This window comes from Notamacropus eugenii, chromosome 7, assembly GCF_028372415.1.
Source record: "Notamacropus eugenii isolate mMacEug1 chromosome 7, mMacEug1.pri_v2, whole genome shotgun sequence".
Lineage (NCBI taxonomy): Eukaryota > Metazoa > Chordata > Mammalia > Diprotodontia > Macropodidae > Notamacropus > Notamacropus eugenii.
Genome location: NC_092878.1, coordinates 170,866,227 through 170,887,668, shown reverse-complemented (window position 1 = coordinate 170,887,668; position 21,442 = coordinate 170,866,227). Strand labels below are relative to the sequence as shown.

General features: G+C 48.0%; 1 protein-coding gene across 1 annotated transcript in view; it reads left to right on the top strand.

Moving 5' to 3' along the window:
* The window catches only part of PRAG1 (PEAK1 related, kinase-activating pseudokinase 1), a 48,354-nt gene that overhangs the window by 8,273 nt on the left and 18,639 nt on the right, over positions 1-21,442 (top strand). The window contains exon 4 of the mRNA XM_072622390.1: positions 20,681-20,841. Coding sequence (XP_072478491.1) covers positions 20,681-20,841 — 161 coding nt within the window. The remainder of the gene's footprint in view (positions 1-20,680; positions 20,842-21,442) is intronic.

The window sequence follows — 21,442 nt, the reverse complement described above, 5'->3', positions numbered from 1 at the left end:
AATGAGTGGTGCCTGCTACTTCTGCCAGCTGGGCTTGCCTGCCATATGAGCGGCAGCTGGTTGGCAGTCAATCATAGGGGTAGCTAGTCCATTTCCAGGGGTTGCTCCCTAGATAATGGCTTTGGGGCCATTGGGCATGGTGGGAAGTCTGGGGGTGTTGCCTCCCCTGGGGACTCTGTCAGGGCCTATGGGATTTGGTGGCCATGACCTGGTCCTCAGGGCTCCCAGGGCCCCTTCTCGCTCCCTAAGGTCCCTTCTGCCCCCATGGTCACCCTGTATGTGCAACCTTTCCTTGTGGGTCCAGGCTCCTATTAATTTTTGGAGAAAAAGGCAAAAAGGGGCCCGAGGTATCTGGGGTCAGGCTGGAGGCCGTGTTGCCAACAAGCACCCAGCGAGAGTTCAGGTCAGTTTGTTTCTTTCCCCTGGCATGCTTTTGGCGGAACACTCACACTAATGGGGAGAAGCCCTGAAAGTAGAGAGGAGAGAGGGGCTGGTGTCAGGAGAGGCCTGGATGGGAATCTCACCTCCAGTTCTTAAACACCTGAGTGACCTTGGGTGAGTCCCTGGCCCTCCCCAGGCCTTTGAGGGCTCTTGTAGCCCAAGATCTCAGCTCCCACCACCAGGCCCCTTGGGCTGTAGGAGGGCAGGCAGGTCACTCACATGTACAGGTCACATCCAAGACTTTCTGCTCTGCCTGCCTCCCCAGGGAGGGTACACCAGCCTCAAGCTGCTCTGCAGCATTGCAGGGCTTCTGAAGGAAAGCCTGCCCATGGAATTTAAATCCTAGGGAAAGTTTCTCTCCACCAGATCAATCTGAGGTTTTTCCCAACAGGAGAAAGGAAGCGTGCTGTTACTGGACAGCGGTACCCTTGGGCTTTCTCCAAGAAGAACGGGTCTGTTTAGGAGTTCTACTGCTGGCTTGGGCTTGGGAAGGGACCAGTGAAGCATTTCCATAACTCTTTGTGGGGCTCCCACAGTAATCAGACACTTCCCAGCTCTGTATTATCCCCATTTTATAGATAAGATATGGTGTCTCAGAGAAGCCAAGGGTCCAAAAGGCAGAGAAGGGTCCAAAAGGCAGCATGCATCTGAGAGGAATTGGAAGCCAGGCCTTTCTGGCATCAGGCCCCACCACCTTGTCTGCCGTTGGATGGAAGGCTTAGTGCCTATCCAGGGCCATATTGGGCAAACCAACCCAGAGCAGGAGGACCAGGCAGAAACTTGGGGGAGGCTAGAAGGGGGTTGTATTGGACAAGAGAACTCATTTGCTCTCCAAACCTCCTCCCTCTGTAGAGGCCAGCCTGGTCCAGGACCATGAGATCACTTGAACCCGGCAACAGTTGCAGTTAAAGATGACCAGTCTGAGAATTCCAGCCTTGGGGACAGAATCCAAGTTGCCACAGAAACCTGACTAGGACAGTGCTCAATTAGGACCTGAATCGGAGATCAGATTTTGTTGGGCTCGAGTGTGTATGACCATCCTTTCTCACAGGACACTGATCTCTGAAATGTCCCATGGGTTTTAGGCCTAGTTCCATTCAGACCTGCCCAAGGTCCATCTCTGGCTGTGGAGACAGGGCCATTGGGGCAATGCCAGCTTTCTTTAAAGAGTTTCTGCCTGCAGTGGCATTGGCTTGAGACAGGGTGGTACAGGTCAGAGTGCTGGCCTTGGGGTCAGGGAGGCCTGTATTCTGATCCTGCCTCAGATTAGATGTGGATCCCTGGGCAGACTCCTTCCCCTCACCGTTGCCGTGAGAGCAGAGGCTCTGGTACCATGGAGGGGTTGCACATGGATTTGGCCTCTCTGGACCTGAATGCTAGCCAGGTCATAGACTCAAGGGCCACTAGGTTAGGGTCCTGAGTGCAGCACTCTCCTAGGACCCAGGACAGGCCTGGGAATCAGGGATTGGGTGAAGAACTGGGGATCCTTGAGAAGTCCCAGACCTTGGAGCAGCAGGGTCACCCTGTGCTCTCCAGCCTTACTTGGAACCCAGAGCCTGCTGAACTCTCCAGAGGGGCTCCTTGCCCAAGGGCAGGGCCACATTCCTCGTGCTCAAATGGTCTGTGCACTGTTCAGTGGGGACGATAGCTCCCTATGATCCAGCCATTTGGGTTCCTGTCAGAAAAGGATTCAAAGTCAGCCTGGCATGAGCTGGTCTGAGTGAAGCCCCTCTGATTTTTGGTCACCACTGCTTCCCTTGCCAGCTGTCCTCTGACCATTGCTTTCACCATCAGGCAGGAATTGAACTTAAGCTCACTGGCCTATCATAGACACCCTCTCTTTCTTTTCCTAACAATTCAAACAGCCCTTCCCCTCCCCCCATGCCCTGTGGTGTTCCAAACAGAGCTGGCAGTGCCTGGGTTGGTTTCCTAGCCAAGGATGCTCCCCTGGGCCTGGTGGCTTAGATTCTGTGCACTCAGCCAAGTGCTCTCTAGCTAGCTACAGCTCTCCTTCCCACTTGACCCACTCTTGACCTTTGCCCTTTCTCCTTTCCAGTTCAAAGATCCATCTTTTAGCCAGAGAAAACAGTCGCACAATAATAGAGTGACTTGTGCATGTGACCAGGTGCCCACAGCAGCTGCAGTAGAAATGGAGGCACTGGCCGAGACAGATGAGGCAGTGGGAAATGCGACAGGCACAGACACAAGTGGGAGGGGGTCACGCAAAAGGAGGCAAGGATGGTTGCTTTCCTGGTTTCCCCTTCAGTGCTCTGAACAACAAATGAGAGGCCTTTCTCCCCCCCACCCCCCTGGGATTGGGGGGCTCTATAGCACCCCCGATCCCTTTTCCAGATGGGCAGAGCCATATAGCCTGACTAGTACCAGAACAGGGGTCCCCTTTAGGACATTCCTGACAAGTGACCATCCAGCCCCAGCTTGGAGACCTGCAGGGATGGAGAGCCCCATCCTGCAGTGTAGGGGTGGTGGCTGCCTTCTGGTTCAGTGCCAGGAATACCCCTATGGCTTCTTGGCTCAGGCCTGCCCTGTGGCACTGAGGGAAGCTGACCAGCTTCTTGGTTGACTTTTCTGAGCTGGAGCTGAACAGTCACCCTGTTTCTGCAGCGTTTCCCAATTCTACCTGCTCTGTTCAAACTCTGGGCCTCCTTTTCTGCCCTTTGCAAGGTGCCTGGCCAGGGTTAGGCCTTTGGTAAATGTTTGCTGCCTCCAGAGGACTTTCCCAGCCCCAGTTTGGGCTCCTCTGGCTGGCCTTCATGACTCAGCTGATAGGATCCTCGGACGCCCCCCAGGTGCTCTTATATGTGCCATCCCCAGCTCTGGGTCTCCTAGCACAGAAAGACACAGCAGGCATCACCTCCAGTGCAGCCACAGTAGAGGAGGGGGTTGTTTGAGCAGATTTTTGGAAGATGTTACTGTGAGAAAAAAAGCCCTCTGTGTCCAGTGTCGGGCTGGATCCAGGGCTGTCTGCCAATTGGAAAGGAAGTCTGCAGCCAGGTTAGGAGGGATGTCAGGAGCAAGATGGAAGGGTAGACCTGATCCTCGAGGCAGTAGGGAGGCCATGGGCAAAGGCAGGAGGCAGGCAGGCCTGGGCCCTGGGGACAGTTTTTGGCAGCCCTATGGAGGACGGGTTGGAGGGCAGGGGACTGGAAGCAGATAGGCCTGTGGAGGGGTTGTTGCAGTCCTCTGGACAAGAGTGGGTAAAGCTGTGAATCTGCATGGTGGCCATATGGGAGCAGAGAACAGGGGACAGAGGCAAAAAAAGAAGCTTGAGGAGCCATCATCAGCAAAGTCTGGCAACGGCCCATCTATGTGGGTGTGGTGTGGGGGTGAAAGGGAGGCCCTAAGGTTATGAGTGAACCTCAGTGATGAAAAAGAAAGTGTCAGGTGGGAAGGAGGAGGTAAACTGACCAGAGAAGAAGACAGTGAGGGTGGTGGAAGTGATGCCTAGAACTGGTGGGAGGGCAGAAGTGGGCAACCAGCTCCTGGGGAGAGGGCAGAATCAGGCAGTTGACTCCTTGGGGAGGGCAGGAGTGGACGGCGGGCCCCTGGGGGAGGGAAGGAGTGGACAGTGGGCCCCTGGGGGAGGGCAGCAGTGGACAGCGGGCCCCTGGGGGAGGGCAGGAGTGGACAGCGGGCTCCTGGTTGCTTCACACTACTCAGTCATCATTCATGATTCCAGCTTTGACTAAAAGGGACAGTGATAAAGAAATTGTCTGATCTGCTTCCTCGGTGCCTCACCCCACTGAGTGAGCTTTAACATTCCTGCATTGAGGAGAGCTTAGGCTCAGAAACTGTCAGAACTGAAAGGGTCCTCAGAAGCCATTGGGTCAATTCCCTCATTTTACAGAAGGGAAACTGAGGCATGGAGAAGTAAAGTGACTTTCCCCAGCTCACACAGGTCAAGGGGAGCATTTCTATTGTATCTGCTATGTGTCAGGCATGATGCTAAGGGCTTTACAAAAGTTATCTCACTGGATCATCATACCAAGGGATTTGAACCTGGGGCTTCTGAACTCTGACCACAGTGCCTTCTTCACAGCTCTCAGCGGACCTTGAGGCCTACCCACTCACTGACTTAGAGAGGGAGGATTGGTCAGGTCCCCCCAGCTGTCCTGAGGCAGAGCTGGGATTTGGATCCAGGCTAGGAAAGGGGCCTCGGGTCATGTCTCAGCTGTGATCTTCCTGTCCTGTAATCAAAGTATGAAAACATGACTTCTGTGCAACGTAGAATACTGTGGGCTTCCCCAGAACTCCCAGCTGACCCAGTGCCTCTGAGAGGAGTTAGTCTGAGGCACCGTTAGGTTGTGGGATTGGGGCAGGGCCACTGGGACATGGGATGCCAATCAGGGAGTGCCGTTGATGGATGGTCTTCCCCAAGCCCATGTCATCATGTCTTTGGGCATGGGGAGGCCTAAGGTCTTTCTTCTGAAGTTCTTTCCTGGCAGTTGAAAGATGGATGATGGGCAGATGTAGGAGAGGTGCCAAAGGAGAGACCATTTGTCAAAATCCTGAGCGCAGCATCTGACATAGTAGGGGCTGCATAGATCTTTACTCCCTCCCCTCTCCTTCATGCTTCCTCAGCTCCCCTACAGTCTCTTCTTGTCTCATCGCCCTTTGGGATTTTCCTCTTATTTTAAGCTTCTCCATTACAAGTGTGACTGTCAGAAGCACAGCTGTGTTCTGATCCAGTCAGGTCCCGCTTTGTGCCGGGTAACCCTGGGCCACCTGTGGTCTTTTCATGGGGTAACTGACTTTAGAGTATGTGTTGGGAGGTGGTCTCTATAGCATTGGCTGGGTTTGTGTTTGAATGTAGGCAGCCCAGGGGCACTCACCCTCTGGGACCTGGGGCAGGCAGGCTGCTACCTTCACTGGGAACACCTCAAAATGGCTCAAAGGGCCCGTCCAGCAATTGGTGAGCAGTGAAGTGGGACACACTTCTGAGTAAGTCAGGGAAGATTGGAAGGGTCTAGCATTGATCACATAGTAAGCATTAATAAATGTTTATTGATTGATAAATGTTCAGCAGGCAGCTGGTGATACTGGGCCGGAGATCAGGAGAGGTTAGGACATAGGTTTGGATTTAGCGATCTGGGAATCATTGACTTGGAGATTCTCACTGAATTCATGGACCTGGTAAGGTCAGACAGAGACAGAGACAGAGCCAGAGATGAGGAGGAGCAGAGGGAGGTGAGACTATTGTCTTCATTTTGCATTTGAGGAAATTGAGACTAACGGATATTAAATGACTTGCCCAGGGTCACACCATGTGATGAGCATTTATTAGGTATGTGCTATGTGCCAGGCACTGTGCTTATAAATAATATAAAAGACAGCCCCTGCCGTCAAGGAGCTTACAGGCCAATGGGGGAAGCCCACGTACTGAAGGATGCTGGAGAAGGGGAGGGGGACACTGGCCCAGGGCCATGAGGATGAGGAAGAGAGAGCCAAGCAGAGTAGCAGATGGTCAGGGAGGAGATGGCCCTCTGTAAAGGGAGCTTATAGGAAAAGGGTTTTGCTCCACGTTCCAGGCAAAGATGTGATAACAAAATGGAAGCAATCTTTGGTGATGAGTGTATCCAGTGGGAGGAATGTGATCAGTAAGTATTTGAGGCTAGATTTGAACTCAGGACTACCCGATTCCATGCCTGATCCACAGTGCCACCTGGCTGCCAAGGAGGCCAAGAAAGATGAAGATTGAGATCAGGCCATTGGATTTGGTAAGAGATCTGTGGTGACTTTGGAAAGGGCAGTTTCAGAGGAGTCATGAGGTCAGAAGTCACATTGCAGGGGACCAAGCCATGAGGATAAACAGAAGGAGTAGGCCATCAAGTGTAGATGGCCTTTTGGAGGAGTTTGACTATGAAGAAAAGAGAGCTCATCTCTTGCAAACAACAGAGGACTTGGAGCCAGGAAAGTTAATAGCCAGTATTCAAACCCACACTTGTGGATTCCAAATTCAGCCCTGTTTCCAGCTCTGCCACATGGCTTCTTTTTGTTTATCAAACACTTTTTAGGTGCTGGCATTAGGAACACAAAGACAAAAATAAATCATTAAGGGTTCCTGGGGCCTGTTTAGTTTGTTAGCTTGGCACATAAGAAGCCCCAACAAAAACTGAATTCATTCATTCACTCCCTGGGGGCCCATGTGTGCACGAATAGGTGAATACAGAATATACACCAAGTTGTGGGAGAGCAGCTCACCCGTGGGAATCAAGCTCGAGTAGGAGGTGGCCCCTGAGTACAGTCTTGAGGGAAGGAAGCTGGAAATTCTGAGGGGAGGAGGGAGAGCATCCAGGACCAGGCAGAGAGACGAGATGAAATGTTATGTAGGAAGAGATGGGTAGAGACGTCTGCCCCACCACTACCACCATGCAGACCCTTGGTGGAGCCCCTTCCTTAGAGCCCAAAGTTCTGTTTCCATTTTCCAGTCATCCACTGCAGACTACTGACCACTGTGACTAGATGTCTCCCACCACTTGCTACTCTCCCAATCCTGTTCCTCAATTACCAGCTGCCTAGCAGTAAATGCCACCCCTAACCCCAGCCTTCCATTCCTCATCCCTACTCCTCCCGTGTTACACTACAACCATGTACACGCCTTCCATTGTGCCCTCTGGAATTCCTGTTCCGTAATTAATACATTTCCTTTCATTTATTTTCAAAGTACACTTCTATCTTATTTTTCATTATCAAGCATTTATTTTCCCCCTTCAAAGCCCCCCCACCCACTGAGGAGAACAAAGAATGGAAGAAATACAAGACCTATTTTATGATATTGGCATAGCCAAGCTGACAAAAGCTATGTTGGCCATGAGCAAAATGCATTTCTCCGCCTGTATAAAACCTCCCTGCCATGAGGTGGGCAGTGCTCTTGATCAGTCTGGATAAACACTAATGGGGTTGATCGTTGTGTTGATCAGAATTCTTAGGTTTTTCAGAGCTGTTTGTTTTTACAGTACTGATGCAGTGTTTCTCCTGCTTTTCACTTCCCTCTGCATCGGTTCATACAAATCATCTCAGTTTGCTCAGAAACCTTTCCCTTCATCATTTCTTACAGCACAAGTTTATACACCACAGTTCAGCCATTCCTCAGCATGATGCATGCCCCTTAGCTTCCAAAATGAGCTTCTATAGATATTTTTGTACATCTAGAACTTCTCCTTTCCTTGATCTCTTTGTGGTATAAGCCTTCTAGTGGCCTGCCCGGATCTACAGGCATACACAGTGTAGTAGCTTTAGTGGGATTATTTTCAGTTGCTTTCCAGAAAGGCTGGACCTGGTCACGGTTCCTCCAACCCTCCATGTCTCACATTTCTCATTTTTCTTTTTGTCATCTTTGCCCAACTGACGAGTGTGAGGTAAGAGTTAGAGTTGCTTCATTTTCATCTTTAGTTACTGGTGATTCGAAGCATTCTTTTCAGGTTGTACATAGCCCAGGCTGTATCCCCTGAGAACTGCCTATTCATATCCTTAGAGCCTTTATCAGTTAGGGAAAAACTCTTATTCTTATCCATTTGAATCAGGGCCTTGTAGTACTTGAAAATGAGATGTTTATGAAAAATTTGCTGCAAAGATTGTCCTTCCCCATTAACTGTTTCCTTTCTAATCTTACGGAGTGGAATTTTTTGTGCAAAACCTTTTTGATTTTATATAATCAAAATTGTCCTTGTCATCTTTTGTAAACCTTGGTGTCCCTTGATTGGTCAGGAACTCTCCCCTTGTCCATAGATCTAAAAGGTATTCTCTTCCTTGTTTGTGTAATTTGTTTAGAACATGACCTTTTATATCTAAGTAGTGTAACATTTGAAGTTTATCTGGTGTATGGTGGGAGGGGCTGGTCTGAATGTAATTTCTGCCAGACTGCTGTCCAGTTCTCCCCACAGGTTTTATCAAGTGCTGAGTCTTGACCCCAGTACTGGAGTCCTCTGGTCTTATCAAACGTTAGGTGACTAGGCTGATTTGTTTATGTTGTGTACCCCGTCTGTCCTGCTGAGCCATCTCTGTTTTCTAACTAGGACCAAGTCATCTTCATGGTTATTGCTTTGTATGATCATTGGAAAGCTGGTACTGCCCACTGTTTTTCATTATTTCCCTTGAGATTCTTGACCTTTGGTTCCTACAGATGAATTTTGTAATTAATTTTTCTAGCTCTGTCTTTGGCAGTCTGATTAGTAGGGCACTCAATAAGTAAATTAATTTTGATAATATCCTTTTTATCGTATCGGCTTAACCCGCCTATAAGCAACTAATATCTCTCCAATAATTTAGTTCTGACTTTATTTGTGTAAAGTGTGTTTTGTAATTGTGTTCATATAGTTCCTGTGTGTGTGTCTCCATAGGTAGACTCCCAAGTGTTTTATAGTGCCTGTAGTTATTTGAAATGGAATTGCTCTATCTCTTGTTGCTGGGTTTTATTGGTAAGATATGGAAATGCTGATGGTTTGTGTGGCTCTTATTGAGTTCATTAGCTGTTTATCCTTCTATTCATTTCTTCCCCCTTTTTTTGGTCTTTTTCCTTTCATGTTCTTTGCAATCCTTTGGGTTTCTGGCCCTCACAGAGCCCCTGGCTTCCCTCAGATGAGACTCTACTGTTCATGTGGATGCTCTCTGAGATACTCTGAACCCCCTGTGCCTCAGGCTCCTTGGATGAGAGAATTCTGCACCCTTCAGTTCCAACTTCTCCCCACATAGAGGTTGTAACCCTCCTGCCCTACCCGGGGTCTCACAGTCATCCACAGGGGCTCCACATCCTTGATCAGATCTCCTGTTCCTTAGCCATCTTTGCCTAGGCTCTTTGCCCTCATTGTGACCTCCAGTTCCTCACTCCTCCCTCTGGCTCTCAGTCAAGTGCAAACCCTCATCCCCTATTGCCTGAACTTTTATAGAGGTCTTCTTTTATTTTTAGATTATTTTTAGTTTTCAACATTCACTTTTATAAGATTTTGAGTTCTACATTTCCCCACCTCCCCAAGAGGGCATGCAGTCTGTTATAGGCTATACTTGTACAGTCATATCAAACATATTGCCACATTACTCATGTTGTGAAAGAAGAATCAGAGCAAAAAGGCAACAACCTCAAGAAAGAAAAAACAGGAAAATAAAAGAAAATAGTAAACTTCCACGGGCATTCAGACTCCATGATTCTTCCTCTGGATGTAGAGCGCATTTAGCATCTTTTGGAATTGCTTAGGTCCCTGCATTGCTGAGAAGAGCCAAGTCTGTCAAAGTTGGTCATCACACAATGTGGCTGTTACTGTGTACAATGTTCTCTGGGTTCTGTCTCACTTCACTCAGCGACAGTTCATAGAAGTCTTTCCAGGTTTTTCTGAAATCTGCCTGCTCATGGTTTCTTATGGAACATTAGTATTTTATTACATTCGTGTACCACAGCTTGTTCAGTCATTCCCCAATTAATGGACATCCCCTCAATTTCCAGTTCTTTGCCACCACAAAAAAAAGATGCTTTAATTTTCTTTTGTACATGTGGGTCCTTTTCCCTTTTTTATAATCTCTTTGGGATACAGACTAGTAGTTGTACTGCTATATCAAAGGATATGCATGGTTTTATAGCTCTTTGAACATAACTCCAAATTGCTCTCCAGAACAGTTGGACCTGTTCACAACTCTACCAACAATGCATTAGTAATGCATGTTTTGTCATGTTAGCCAATCTGATAGGTGTGATGTGGTGCCTCAGAGTTGTTTGAATCTGTATTTTTCTAATCAATAGTGATTTAGAGTATTTTTTCATATGACTATAGATTGATTTCTTTCAGTGTCCTCCTAACTGGTCTCCCTGTCTCTAGTGTGTCTCCTGTACCTTGTATCCTCCACCTGTCTGTCAAAGTCATTTTCCTAAAGCACTAGCCCAACCACATTATTCCCCTACGCTATAAACTCCTAAAGCTCCCTATTACATCCTGCATGAAATTTGGCCTCTCTTTGTTTGGCCTCTAAAGCCCTTTATGACCATTATAACCCTGCCTTGCCACACATTCTCCACCTCCTCCCACTTCTGTGCGCCACAATTCAGCTAGATTGACTATTTGCTGTTCTTTCCACATGACACTCATCTCCTGCCTCAGTGCCTTTCTATTGGCTGTCCCCACCCCCATGCCCAAAATGTACTTCTTGTGCATCTACCTCATGGTGCCCCTTATTACCTACACTGAAACACTACCTTTTATGTGGAGCCTGTCTCTATCCCACCCCTAGTCTCTAGTACCTACCCTCATTTATCTTGTCTCTTCTTCATGTGCCCCTGTCTATACATGTCAATCTCCACCCCCCCCATTTGAACATAAGCTCCCTGACAACTCATTTTTGTCTTACCTCCCCCAAGTGCCTAATGTGTCTGCACATAGCAAGCCCCAAATACATGCTCACTGACTGATGGCTTTGTATTTTATCCTAAAGGTAACAGGAAGCCCTTGATATGACTTTCTAACTTTAAAAAATTATTTTACACATTTCTTTTCTTTTTAAATTTTGAGTTCTAAATTCTCTCTCCTTCCTTACCCTTCCACACCTACTGAGAAGGCAAACAATGATACCAATTATACATGTGAAATCATACAAAACATATTTCTATATTAGCCATCTTGCAAACAAGAAAGTGAGATAATTACATTTCAACTTTCCATCCAACTCCATGAGCTCTCTCTCTCTCTCTCTCTCTCTCTCTCTCTCTGGAGATGGATGGCATTTTTCATGAGTCCTTTGGAAGTGTTGTAAATCATTGTATTGATCAGAGTAGCCAAGTCTTCCAAAGTTCATCCTCCTAACAACATTGTTACTACTGTATATGATGTTCTCCTGGTTCTTCTCACTTCACTCTGCATCAGTTTATATAGGTCTTACCATGTTTATCTAAAACCATCCCTCTCCTCATTTCTTATAGCACCATCATATACCACAAGTTATTCAGCCATTCTCCAGTTAATGGGTATACTCTCAATTTCTAATTCTTTGCCGCCATATAAATGCTACGAATGCTATATTTTTGTACATATAGGTCTTTTTCCTTTGTTTATTTTAATCTCTGGAATACAGACCTGGTAGTGGTATTGCTGGGTTAGAGGGTATGAACATTTTTTATAGCTTTTTGGGCACAGTTTCAAATCACTCTCCAGAATAATTGGATCAGTTCACAACTCTACCAACAGTTCATCAGTGTCCCAATTTTCCTACATCCCCCTGCAACATTTGTCATTTTCCTTTTCTTTCATTTTAGCCAGTTTGAGAGGTGTGAAGCGATACCTCAAAGTTATTTTAATTTGCATTTCTCTAATCAATAGTGATTTAGAGTATTTTTTGATATGACTAAATAGCTTTGATTTCTTCTTCTGAAAGCTGCCTGTTCATATCCTTCGACCATTTATCAATTGGAAAATGGCTATTATTTAAATTTGACTCAACTCCCTATATATTTCAAAAGTGAGGCCCTTATCAGAGAAATTTGCTGTAAACATTTTTCATATTACTTCATTGTCTATGGTACCTTTTAGCAAAATGTAGTTTCCCTGATTACCTCTTTTAATTAGGCCCAGTTTTGCTTTTGCTTTATCTAAGATCATGTTGATGCCCCTGTCTTTTTAGTTCAGCTAAAATATATTAATTAGATTTTGCTCTGGCCCCTTACTTTAACTGTGTCTTTCTGTTTCAAGTGTGTCTCTTGAAAATAACATATCATAGGATTCTAATTTCTAATCCATTCTGCTGTCTGCTTCCATTTAATAGGCGAGTTCACCCCCTTCACATTCACAATTATGATACTGCATATTTCCCTCCATCCCATTTTCTTCTGTTTCTCCTTGTCTCTTTTTATCCTGTCCCTCCTCAAAAGTCTGTTTTGTTTCTTACCACTACCTCCCTTAATCCACCTTCCCTTTTATCACCAATACTCCACACACACACACACACACCCCTTCTCTTATTTCCTTTCCCTCCTATCTCCCTATTGGGTAAAACAGACTTCTACATCCAACTGAGTGTGTGTGTGTGTATATATATATATATATATATATATATATATATATATATATATATATATATATATATATATATATATATATATATATATATATTCTGCCCTCTGTGAACCAATTCTAATGCGAGTGAAGTTTAAATATTGCCTGCTGCCATCACCACCCCATCATTTTCCCCTCAATTGTAAAAGCGCTGCCTTGCAAGCCTCTTTCATGTGAGAAAATTTTCCCCATTCAACCTTTCCCTTCCCCCTTCTCCCAGTACATCCCTCTTTCTCACCTCTTCACTTTTTTTTTTTTTGATCATTCCAACATAGTTGACTTACTGGTTTTATAGACTCCTGACCTCACTAATAATGATAAAGTTCCTAGGAGTTACATGTATCATCTTTCCACGTAGGAATGTGTGCAGTTTGGACATATTAAGTCTCTTGTGATTTCTCTTTCACCTTTATTTATTATTATTATTTTTTTGCTTCTCTCCAGTCTGGTGTTTGAATGTCAGATTTTCTATTCAGCTCTGGTCTTTTCATCAAAAATTTTGAACATCCTCTCTTTCACGAAATGTCAATTTTTCTCCCCAAAGGATTTTACTCAGTTTTGCTGGGTTGGTTATTTGAATATAATACTAACACCTTTGCCTTCCAAAATATCGGATTCCTAGTTCTCCACTCCTTTAACATGGAAAGCACTAAATTTTGTGTGATCCTGCCTGTAGCTCCATAAGATTTGAGTTGTTTCATTCTGGTTGTTTGCAATATTTCTCTCCAACCTAGGAGCTATAAAATTGAAAGATAATATTCCTGAGAGTTTTCATTCCGAGATCATTCAAGTGGTGATCAGTGGATTCCTTCAGGTTAGCTGTCCTGTATGGTTTCTTGAGATATGGTGTCTATGCTCTTTTTTTTGATCACGGTTTTCAGGTGGTCCAGTAATTTTTAAATGACCTCTTCTTGGTCTGTTTTCCAGGTCAACTGTTTTCCTGATGATGTATTTCACATTTTCTTTTATTTTTCTTTTATTTTTCTTTGAATGTTTCTTGAGGTCTCATGGAGTCATTGGCTGCCAGTTGCCGGATTCTAACTTTTAAGGAATTATTTTCTTCAATGAGCGTTTGTACTTTTTTTCATTTGTTCTATTCTATTTTTTAAGGACTTTTCTATAGATTTTTTGTGCCTTTTTTTTAAACTAAGATATTAGTTTTCTTTTTGTAATTTTTTTTGCATGACTCTCATATCTTTTCCCAAGTTTTCCTCAACCACTCTTGTTTCTTTAATTCTTCCAGGAATTCTTACTGGGTTTGCTCCAATTAGCACTTTTCCTTTGAAGCTTTGACTGTAACAATTTTCGTATTGTCCCCATCTTCCTTGCCACCTTAGTAGCATTTTGCGGTCAAACTCTTTTTTGTTGTTGTTTGTTCATATTTAATCTATTCTCTACTTTATATTAAAGCTTGGCTCTGCTTCCCTAGGGTTGGGGAGGCACTGTCCCAAGCTTTGGGCTTTACCATGCTGCTGTTTTCTGAACTAGTTCTGAGAGGCTGCAAGTTCTTGGTGCTTCCATGGTGATGTGGTCACTGCCCTGCTGGTCTGTGCTCTGCCTTCTGCTCTGCTGCAACCACATCCCTCCTTTGCCCTAAAGCTATGACCAGGCCCCTGCTCCTTTCTAACTAACCCCAGATCTCCTCTCCTGCAACTGGACCTGGAAGTGCTTGTGGAGCATAGAGTTGGCAATCAGTACCAGCACCACCCAATGCCAGCAAAGGGGCTCTTGTATTCTCTGATGCCCCTCCCCGCCCCATCCCTGGGCTGAAAGCTCCTGAAGCTGCTGCGGCTGCTGTCTCCAAGGCCATAGTGGTGCCTCCCTGGTCCCAGGATCATAGATCTCTCCTGTTGGCCTCCTAAGCTTGGACCATTGGCCGACTGTGCCATTCCAAATTTTGATCGAGTCATTAAAGTTTGTTTGGAGAGAAGCAATGGGAGCAGGATTGCTCCCTGTCATTCACCATCTTGAAACTCCTTGAGGTGGTTTTACAAATAACAATTTGGCAGCATCATGATGTGTTGCTCAGAGTAAATACCAAGTGGCAGAGACAAGGTGGTCACATAGATGGCAGCAATGACCCATGAAAGTCTAGTACACATGTGTGTGCCAGGATGCCCCACCTACCAGGCCTGGTTCATTGGTGAGCTAAGTCACCGGCCTGCCAGTCAGAGAGAAGCATTTGTTCAGCAGCTCCCTGTGCTTGGCACTGTGCCAGGTCCTGGGCACAGCCCCAGATGTGGGACATGCAGGATTCCATGCTAAGAACAGTGGCAGCACAAGGGGGAAAGCCAGCCAGAGTCCCCCTGAGGATGGCTGGGAATTGGGGCATCAGAGCAGGGAAACAAAGACATTCTCAGAAAGTGTGAACAGAGGTGCCCACAGTATTGGGCACACAAGCACTCTGGGGACAGATTTGTGGAGTTCATGTTTGGGAGGAGGGCAAAGTAAGACTGGAGACATAGAGGGTGCCCACTGGGAGAAGCCCTCTTTCCTCAAGTCATTGGTAGCCATTGAAGGTTTGCAAAAGTCTGATAGGATCAGACCACGGTCTCAGAAAGATGTGGGAAGATGTTTGGGCTGGGTCTGAAAGAATGAAAGGAAGGAACTGAGCAAGGACATTCCCAGGGGGACACCCCCACTCCAGGCATTCTCAGGTCTCGAGATCAGCAAATCACTTCCAATGTACACATGGAGAGGATCATGCTTTCTTAGCCCTGCAGCTTACTAGCAGAGCCAGGAATCTTTTTGGAAAGAATGCTGTCCACATTTTACCCTGATCTGGCCTGGATAGGACTCTAATTGAAACACTGAGCTGAGGGCTCTACCTGGGGGAAGTGAGCATTTAAACCTGGTCGGACAAAGTGAGTGGGTCTTTAGGGCCCGGTATTTGAATAAAAAGGTGGAATTAAGTGATGGGGGATGGCGGAGATGCTATGCACAGGGAGCTATTGTAGAGTCTAGAGTAGGGGAGGGACTTCAGGTTGTGGCTTGCCTTTCATTGTGGCCCTTAGCTGCAGTGCCTGGCTCAGGGTAGACGCTCTGTAGGGCTAGAATTATGCCGGAGTGGGGAGGTACTGGAGGCAGTACCTCTAAATGGGGCAGAAGATGAGCTAAAAATGAATGAATGAATGAAGGAACGAACGAATGAAAAGCATTGGGAAGCACTGGGTCGTCAGATGGGGTGGCCTTCCTGGTTCACTGAGTGAGAAGCAGATGACGCTGAGGGAGGGTCAGGCGGCTTTGCCAGCCCCACAGGGAGCCGCGTGGGTCACTCAAGCAGAGGAAGTGCATTCTATAGAAAGAGCCGGCACAAGAACTGCTTGTCACCTTCCAGCTGCCAGCAGAGAAGGGACCACGCAGCAGTGAGTGCTGCCTGGGCAGCCCTGTGCCCTCCCCTCTGGGCTGTTGGCTGGGTTGCAGCGGGGACTGCTGGACAACAGAGGTGCACTGATCCTGCTGGGCTAGGATGGTAAGGAGACTGCGACTCCTGAGGGTGGGGGATGGGAGGGAAGGGCTGGACACTGACATGGCAGATTCCTCTCACAAATACAAAGGCACCAGACTCGTTTGGCATCAGACTTTCTTTGGCCACGTGTGTCCTGTGTGGGCATACTCCGGGGCGGGAGCTGTGTGCCCATGGGCATGATGTGGTGGGAGTCCTGTGAGCCCGATCTGCTCTGCCCCCAGAGGCACGAGGCATCAGCCCAACAGACGGGCAGCGAGGGCAGAGTGTGCCCTGCACGCCCCCCCCTCCCCCCCTCCAGCAGTGTCAGCTGGGCCTGGGGTGCCCCGCTCCCTGGAGCCTTGGTCCCTCCCCTGCTCAGCAGTATTTTTAGCTGTGGTCTGTTCCTGGGAAAGAACGAGGAAGTGAAGCAGATGGCCATTCTTCCTGCCAGGGCTTCCAGTCTGGGGGTGGGCAGCTCCTAGCCATCCCTCCCAAGCACAATGAGGGGAAAAGCCCATCCTAGTCACCCACAGCAGCTGCAGCAAGTGGCCTAGAGGAGGAGGGTACTGGCAGAGTGGGCCAGGGATTTCTGTCCCTCGCCTCTCCCAAGGTCTGTCCAGCCTGCTGAGAGGCAGGGAAGGAAGTGTTGGGGAGAGCCGGGAAGGGGTGGCAGGAGGAGGGGGGCAACAGGAGGCTGGAGGAGGGGGAAGCAGCGGGACTGGCTAGAGACCACAATGGGAAGGACTCTTCCCGGGAGACATGGGCAAGCTTCCTGCCGCCTCCATCGGCCATTCCATAGCTGGGTCAGTCACTTGCCTTGAGTTGAGTTTGGCTCATTTTGGTCCATTTGCTTTTTTTGAGGGGGGGGAGGGGGGGGCGTGCTGATTTAAAGATCATGGAAATGACAGCTCAGATCTCTTTAATATGTGGGAAGGTATGGAGGGGACTTCCCTCCACATGATCCAATAAGTATGTTTCAAGAGTGTCCCCATTTTACAGATGAACATATTAAGGATCAGAAATCACAACTCTGCAGCTGGAAAGGGTGACCTTGTCCAGTACCCTCATTGTAAACATGGGTCAACTGTCCATTATAAGGATGAGTAGACTGAGGCCCAGGGAAATGTGAATCACCTAAGGTCATATAGCTAGTATGTGTCACTGGCAGGGTTTGAACCAGCTCCTCTGAAGCCAGAGCTAGCATTTCTTCTATCTGATATGCCTAAGGTCACAAAGCTAGTTAAGTCTGAGCCTGGAAGGAAGGAAGAATGAATGAATGAATGAATGAATGAGCATTTCTCAAGTGTTTACTTCAGGCTAAGCACCAAGCTGAGAGGGGAGCAGAATGAAGGGGACCCTTGCCAGGGCTTTCCTGACACAATGGCCTTTCCTTAATGGGATCCTCAATCCCACATTCTTTTCTGTTCACCACACGGCCTCTACTATTCACAGTTCCCTCTCAAATAGTAGAATGTATGGCCCATAAGGGCCTTCCTTCCTGAGTGCTTGTCAGCACACAGTCAGTACTTTAAGGCTCATCAAGTTGGGTTGATCTGGCACTATGTGGGTGCGCAGTAGGCTGCCTTCCTCAGGGGGCGGGTCTGAGTGATGACTTCCCCTCTGGGGGGCTCCATGCAAACATGAGGTGATTGGACAGCTTAGAGCAGGGATTTTTCTTCAGGTACTGGTTAGATTAGAGCCCCCAGATCTGAGATTTGGCATTTCTATGAGCATTCCCTTCCCCTTCCAACAGACTCATGTCCCACCCCCCACCTCATGCTCAGACTCCCTGCCCCCTTCATGCACCCACACTCACACAGGCTCATACATGCACACACATGTACTCACATATCCACACATGCTCATGTGCACACACTAGCCTTGCCCCCCTCCTTCCAGATAGAGTCAGATGCCAGCGAGTGTCTTAGATTGCAGAGGGAGGACAGTGAAGTTGGGGGAGGAGGGATGAATGACAGGAGAAGACCCTAGTGCAGACAAACGAGGTCACTATCAGGATGGAGAAGGGGTCTAGCACAGTGGGAAAGCAGGAGTGCCCAGAGGACCTCTCCACTCATAGGTGCTCTGCCATTCCTGTGACTTCTGCACTGATACCCCACCCCCACCCCATGATAGTGGCAGAAGTGAGCTGTTCTCTCAGTTCTGGGCCAGGCTGCTTTCTCACCTGGGACTTTTTGGCCTAGATGTGTGCCCTGGAGAAAGGAGGGCTGCCTCCCTTTGAAGTTCTCACTGCCCTCTCTGTGAGTGTTTTAAGGTGGTCAGTGTTGGTGAAGCTGACCAGCAGTGCCAGAGGAGATGCCAGGCAGGGGTGATAGCAAACAATGCCAGGGGTGATGCCAGGGATGATGACAAGGGACAAAATCAAGTATGATGCCAGGCAGGGGTGATAGCCAACAGACAATGCCAGGGGTGATGATGCCACACAGGGGCAACCCCAGGGGTCATGCCAGGGGTGATGCCTGTCTTTTCCTGGGTAGGGAAGCATTCTTTGTGTATAAGTCTTTGCAGATCTTTCCATTTCTCTTCTGTATGATGTCCTCCTTCTACCATCACTCTTCCTCAGGCCTTTCTAAAATGAGTTTTCTCTTCTGCTGCTCCCATCTGCTTTAGGAGGTGATGCTTCTCAGAATCCCTCACCGTCCCTGCTCAGGGTTAGGGTTTTATGTGTCTATTCTGCCCCAGCGCTGCCTCTGGAATGTGAGCCAGGTGTTTGCTGGCCAGGGCACGTCCAAGGATCTTGAGTCTCCAGAGTTCTGTCAGTTTAGACTTCTGTATGGGAACTGTGAATTTGGCATCAATGTCCTTTCTGCATCCACATCCCATTTCTTGTTCTAGTAGGTCAGGTGGAGCTGTTTTAGTGGCATGCTGGAACTTGTCATTGTTTTTTTGTTTGTTTGTTTGTTTTTCTAATTTTCTCTGCAACATTTGTGTAGTTCTGATTTTTGTTCTAACAGTCTAATGGGGAGAAAACGTGCCAACAGCCGAGTGCAGGAAAAATGGGGGGAATCTCAGCGGGGTGGGGGACAGGACTGGGAAAAGCTCTTTCTAGAAAGTGAATGCGAAGGGAGCTGGGGAGCTGGAGGCTGAGGTGAAGGAGGAGAGTGCTTCAGGCATGGAAACAGCCAGAGGGGATGCCCAGGTCCTTCTGTGAGCCCTGTGCCCACTTACTCCAGCTCATTTGTTCTGGTACTGTTAATTCTGTGAATGTCAAGGATATGATGCAGTTACCACCCCCAGGATGTCCCACAGGGCACTGACTTCAGGAGGTCCTGGGTTTGAATCCTACCTCAGAGGCTGCTTCCTCATTACTCAGTTACAGAGGTTGCACTTGGTTGCCTCTAGCCCTCAATCAGTGATCTCATTCTCTAGTTACTTGAGGGCCATTAGACAAAAAAATACTTTCTCTGGCATCCATCCTGTGGCTCTGAACATCCTTTGCCCATAGCAGCAGTGGTCCCAGACTTAAGGGCCGACTCACATTTGGCTTTAGACCATGGCTTTGGTGGGTAAAGATCTCATCACCCAGTGGCCAGCCTAGTGGTCACTTGTGAGGATGACCCTAGGCAAACTGGCTCACTTCACTGCCACCAGCTGGACCCTGACTTCCTAAGCTGCTAGCACCTACCAGGATAGCCTTCAGAACCCCCACCACCCCCACCAAGGAAAATATCTAAGCAAGACTCTGGGAGGATCAGAGGATAATGATTAAAAGGACTGACAGTCACATAGTAAAGTCTGGGACCTGGGTGCCACAATTATTCCCCCTTTGTACATATGGAGCAACCAAAGCTCCTACTTGAAGGGACTTGCCTGGCATGGTCACACACTTTTCCTAATCTTTTCTCCCCATGCCCACTAAGATCCACAGGACCTCAAACAGAACAATTCAGGGTCCAGAGTCTTGGGGGCTGACTGTTCAGGACCCTGCCCAGTCAGGTCAACACAAGTGTGTAACACAGTTGACCAGACAGCCTGAAAAGCTGGTCCCAACAAACTCTGTCCTGAAAGAATCAGCCAGTGTGATTGCCCAGCGGTCACCAGAGATACCTGAACAAAAGGGGAAGGGGGCAAATGGTGGCTCACTTTTCAGAAAAGGGAAGAAAGCAGTTTGCTGACCAGAAGCCAGTGAGCTTAACTTTGATTTTCATCAGAATTCTGGGAAGGATCATTAAAGGGATGCTTCACTAGTATTGAGAAAGGGAAACAGTGCTTCCCCAAGGAGCCGACCTGACAGTCCAGCATGGGTCATACCAAACTCACCTCGATTTCTTTTGAGGACAGTGTTCCTGCTCTGCAGAGGGGTGGGTTGCCAGGGAGAGAGCTTGCCTCAGTTTCAGCCAAGCTTTTTATAAGTGTTTCAGGATTCTTGTAGAAGGGGAGCTATCTTCAGATGTCTAGAGGGCCATCATGCGGAGAAAGGATTTCACTTGTTGTATTTGGCAGAGTTTGGAGCAATAGCTCAGTGGCCAAGGGGTAAACTTGGGCCTGGTGCCCAAGGAAAACCCCTAACAACTTCCCAACAAGGCAGCTGCCCTGGAGAGGAAAGGGCTGCTTCAGGAGGAGAAGGGGCTGCCTTGGGAAATGGTGTTTGCCCCCTCCTGGAAGGTCTCCAGATAGAGGCCAGATGATGGCCCACCTGTCTGGGATGAGTCCCTGCTACCACTCTGATTCCAGGACTCCATGCCACCTCCTTCTTCGACTCATTCCATCAGCTTCTCCTTTCCAGGAATCTCCTAAGAATGAACAAAAGTAGCCCCAATCTGGAACAGACCAGCCTCGGCTTGGCAGAAAGCCTCAGCCCCCCTGGGTTCAGCGGCATCCGTGTCCACTTCACCACTGGGTCCACGGACAGCCTGACCTCTGACTCCCAGACCTGCAGTGATGGAGGTGAGCTACCTGCATGCATGTCCATAGGGGGATCCTGGTTCTTCCCTCCATGGAGGGCAGGGCTTCTTCTGACCCCACCGTGACCTAGAGGGAGGAAGGGTGCATGGGAAGCTGGCCTTCACATCCTTCCAGAGGACAAGAGGAGCAGGAGCCCTGTGGTGTGATGGTGGGGTGGGCTTGCTTACTCCCTCTCCCTCTCTGAGAGTCAGGGTCTGCCTCTGTACGTGCAGGGTAAGATTCAAGGCCTCTGAGGATACTTGGGAAAACAATGTGGTCTGGGAAGCTCTGGCTGTGGAGTCCAAGGATCTGAGTTAAATCCTCCCTTGATGTTTACCACCTGGGTGACCCTGGGGAAGTCATTTCCCTTCTCTGGGCTTGTTTTCTTCTCTATAAGATGCATCTAATGCTGTTTACCTCCTAGAGAGGTTGTGGGCAAGGTGCTCAGAGAATGGTCAGGTTTAAATCAAACAGGCCAGTGGACCAGGCTAGAGCTGAGGAGGGCACCAGATTCAGGTTGAACTAGTCCACCCCAAACACCAATAAGGCTTTGGTGGTTGCTCATGAAGAGGCCCACTGGGTGGATCCTGATCTGCCCCTCTCT